The sequence below is a fragment of the Microtus ochrogaster genome, chromosome 6, assembly GCF_000317375.1.
Source record: "Microtus ochrogaster isolate Prairie Vole_2 chromosome 6, MicOch1.0, whole genome shotgun sequence".
NCBI lineage: Eukaryota > Metazoa > Chordata > Mammalia > Rodentia > Cricetidae > Microtus > Microtus ochrogaster.
The window spans coordinates 359671-364300 of NC_022013.1; the positions used below are offsets into that span (position 1 = coordinate 359671).

Consider the following 4630-nt stretch of genomic DNA (forward strand, 5'->3'; position numbering starts at 1 on the left):
TCAGGAAGAGGAAGGTCAGGAGGAGGAGGCTCAGGAAGAGGAAGGTCAGGAGGAGGAGGTTCAGAAGGAGGAGGGTCAGGAGGAGGAGGGTCAGGAGGAGGAGGGTCAGGAAGAGGAAGGGCAGGAGGAGGTTCAGAAGCAGGAGGGTCAGGAGGAACCCAGCCAAGAGGGGACCATCTCTGTCTCAGCGCCTGGGTGACATGCATTCATTCATCATCATTCTTGGCTCTTTTTGCTTGTTCTCTGCTCAGGCTCCCATGTTTACAGAGAAAGCACTTGACAGACTGAAACTCCAGCCCAATTTGATCTGAGAACTTTTTAAAATAAGGATCCCTTGGAGCAGGCTCTGCTTCCTGTCGGTGCTGCGCTTCAGAGAAAGTGTTCACATCTATGCTGAAGAACTGCGCTCAGGAACTTCATGAAGCTTTAGTGGGCTGCTCAGATCTGCACCTACTCTCTCTTTTTCTTTGCTTCAATAAAATTACTATATTTATTCACCTTTAACTATCATTATTTATTGCTGTGGTTTTTATATATGGAGGACTTCATGGGGTCTGTTGTCTTCCTCTGCACTTACATGGGACCTGGGGATCGAACTCGGGTCACCTGGCTTGCCTGGGGAGCTGCTCAGTTTTTGTCAACCTGACACCAAGCTGGGGTCATCTGAGAAGAGGAAACCTTGACTGAGAAAATGTTTATGTCTGACTGGACTGTACACAGGTCTATGGGCATCCATCTTCCTGATGTAATGTTGGGTGTGAGAGGCCAAGCCAACTGTAGGTAGAACGACCCTGGGTAGATGGTCCCGAGTTGTACAAGAAAGCAGACTGGGAGCTGGAGAGATAAGACAGCTCAGAGGTTGAGAGCACTGGTTGTGTTCTCAGAGGTTGTGAGTTCAAATCCTAGCATCCACATGTTGACTCAGCAGTGTCTATAACTGCAGTTCCAACAATGCAGTGCCTCCTCTGATGTGCACACATGCAGACAAAACACACAACTTCATAAAGTAAGGAATCTTGAAAAAAAGAAAGAGGGCTGAGCAAGCCATGGAAAGCCAACAAGCAAGCAGCATTCAATCCCCATAGCCTTAGCTTCAACTCTGCCTCGAGTTCCTGCCCTGATGCCCATCTTGGAGGACTGTACGCTGTAAGATGAAATGAGCTCTTCCCTCCCCAGTTTGCTTAGATCACTTTTTTATCAGAGCAACAGAAAGTCAACAAGGACACAGGCAAGGGCCTTTCCCTCTGAGGCACCAGAGTCACTCATTCATTCATTCATTCATTCATTCATTCATTCAGAGACTCTGTGTGTGGGGTGTGCACACGGCATATGCGGAGACTTGGTCAGAGATGCCTTTACCCATGAACCATGGAGCTGGGACCATAACCTGCTTTCTCTGCCACATATGTGCACACTTCCCCAGTATCCTCATCTCAGCTCTGCTAAATATGCAGACCTAGGAGAATCTGACAGTGAGGACGCCGAACTGTGTGGGCCCAGGCACATCTCCACGAGCTACTGCTTCTCCAGCCTCCCTCTGAGCCTCCACCTCTCATCTCCTAGATGACTGTGACCTGTTTGCTGTCCCAGGAGCAAAGTCATGACTAGAGAGATGGCTCAGCAGTTAAGACCAATCACTGCTGTTGCAGAAGGCCTGGGTTTAGCTCCCAGCATTCACATGGGAATTCTAGTTCCAAGGGATCTGTCCTTCTGACCTTCTGACCTCTGTGGGCTCACTCAGGCAGGTGGTGCACTACATACTCACTCAGGATCCTGCATGCATGCACACACACATCAAACAAAACCAAACACAAGGACAATGGTCTCCAGTGATTGCCCATGTACACAACAGAACCCATAGTAACCGTTCCTTCTTGTTAACGGCACAAGTCAGAATTACCTCTCTTCAGAACTGGATGAGCAGCTCAGGAATGCATTGATGTCAAACCCAAAAGTCTGTACTTGGTCTTTGTTTATGGCTGTAAGGAAAGCAGTTTGTGAACTGTGTGTGGAGCTGGAGCAGAAACTTGTAACCAGTAGTTTACCTCATTTTAAAACTACTCTAACCCAAGCGATGATGCTAAGACTTTCTGGAGATAACATAGATGCATCTGGTCTGCTTAGAACTAGAATGTTGGTCCTCATATTTCAGGGTGAATATCAGTGACCCAAAGCTTCAGAAGATAGCTGGACCCACCCAGGAGTCTTGGTCCCAGGAGGACTCAGGGCAGTCTGTAGTAGGCACGTGTTCACACCTCCTTTTGTTCCCCCCCCCTTTTTTGGTATTTTTTTGAGATAGGGTTTCAAGATGTAGCTCTGACTGTCCTAGAACTTGCTCTTAGACGTGGATCGCTTTGAACTCAGAGATGCACCTACCTCTGCCTCCTGAGTACTAGGATTAAAAGTGTCTGCCACTGCCAACTTCTTGTGAAAATTTTGAAAAAGAAGGGTGTAGGGACTTATTTGGTAAGGTGCTTTCTGGGTAAACATGAGGAATTAGCTCAACCTCCAGAACAACACAAAAAGCCTGGCATGGGATGGGAGAGATCACTTGGATAAGGAGCAAACTATTCTAGAAGACCCGAGTTCAGTTTCCAGCACCCACTGCAGGAAGCTCACAACTGCTTGTGAGTAACTCCATTTCCAGAGCATCCAACAGCCTGTTCTGTTCTCCTCAGGCACCTGCACCAATATGTACCCACACAGACAAATACACACACACAGACATGCACACATGCATGCACTAATAGACTGCCCTTGAGTTCAAGGCCTGGCAGGACTACACAGTGACCTCTAGACCAGAAGGTCCTACACCAGAGGTTTTCAGCATCTTTAATGCCCCTGGAACTGCTCTGAACAGGGGAACACAAGTCTATGTTTCCATGCTGACAGTTCACACCTGAGTCAGGAACATGTCATATTGGGCACCCTTGGCACCCTTGGCATCTATACAGGACCACTCGGTGTCACCGGACAGGAGGAGCTCACTGCCAGGGGAGTTATGGGACTTTAGCCTCACCTGGTAGGCTCTTAGTTCAGCCATTTTCCTAGACCCCTCCCTCATGAGAATCCACGATGTCAGGATAGCTCCCCAACAGGCCAGTGTAACAAATGTCACTCAACACCTGCCACATGTCGATCCACTCACCTTCAAGCAGGCTGAAGAGCAGTAAGGAGGGGCTCTTCCCTGTGGATGGGCAATCCTGAACTTTTAGGGTATAGATGAAAACCTTCATTTTGGGTTCAATGTTCTAGAAAAGATGAAGACCAACAAGTATGCCTTTAGTAACGGGAACATGGGAGACACTACATGCTCATCTTCTGGAAACAACCTCGAGTCACCCCACCTACTGAGGGCAGAGACTTGGACTCTGGAGAGTGACACTAGTCAGTGACCGTTGGCCACCAGCCCTTCCTAAATGAAATGATAACCATAGCAGCTCATTTTAGATGGAGCACTTCATAGGCCAGCAAGAAGATTAGGGTTGGGACCAAGGTTTCTGCTTGTGTAGGAGCCTGCACTTCCTAAAATGTTTAACCAAGAGGCCGCATCACCATGATCATGAGTGTTCGTGATCATGTTATTGATTGCCTTATGTAAGGCTCAGTCCACGATTTAGGCAAATGTTTATCACATTTCTGATAAGCTGTCCACTCGCTATCACGATGGAAAAGCCCTCACATTACCTGCAGGTCACTCAGCTTCTGTGGTAGAGTTGCCACACTTTGGCATGTAGAAGTCAAATCAAGAGAGAGGAAGTCAACCGAGTCCTAGAAACAGGGAGATCAAGCATTAGAACAAGGCCTCCTCAGAAGTGTGCTGGTTCTCCCCATGACTGCGGATGAGTGTGCATGTGAGTACAGCAGGAGCGGGAGTGTGGTGAACTAGTAAGAGTGAAAATGGGTGTGCTGGGTGTGCGGTGCCAGCAAATGGAGGAGCACCAAGGGAGGGAATCAGTGTCTGGAGCTTCCCCCAGAGATTCCCCCTCCCCTGACCTTTGTGATATCTGGGAACCCTCTGGGGTCTGGGGTTTGGTTTTCATTTCAGGCCACAGCTTGAAATCCCCCCCAGTCAAGCCTGGCTTGAGCAGTTCTACTAGCAGAAAAACAAGCTACACAGCCCTGATCACCCGCACTCTCTAACCCATAGTCTAGCTAGGGACTCCAGCTCACTGAGCCTGTAGCTCATTAGGAAGAACGCTTGCTGAGCATGTGCAAGGCCCTGGGTCTGTCACCAGCACTGCATTAACAGGGCATGGTGGTGCCTGTCTCTACTCCAGCACGCTCATCTTTGGCTACCTTGTGAGATCAAGGCCAGCTTGTGCAACATGAGGTCTTGTATTGAAGAAGAGGAGGAGGAAGAGAACAGTGAGAGGGCCTAGCAGCTATAGGTGTCTGCCCTCTACTCTGATGACCTGAGTTCACCCCATCACACATGAGGGTAGAACTGAGACTCCCCAAATTTCCCTCTGCCCTCCACATTAGTGCCCTATGATGTGCACGCCTAATACAGACACACCACACACACACACACACACACACACATACACACACACATACACATACACACACACACCACACACACACACACCACACACACACATTCAACACACACATACACACACACCAC

The 4630-nt window shown here is 48.7% G+C and overlaps 1 protein-coding gene across 1 annotated transcript in view; it reads right to left on the bottom strand.

Annotated features, from left to right (window-relative positions):
• Positions 1-4630, bottom strand: part of LOC101980593 (lactase-phlorizin hydrolase-like) — a 46070-nt gene that overhangs the window by 34203 nt on the left and 7237 nt on the right. Inside the window, 3 exon segments of the mRNA XM_013346652.1 lie at positions 1901-1979; positions 3149-3251; positions 3688-3771. Of these exon segments, the coding sequence (XP_013202106.1) occupies positions 1901-1979; positions 3149-3251; positions 3688-3771 (266 nt within the window).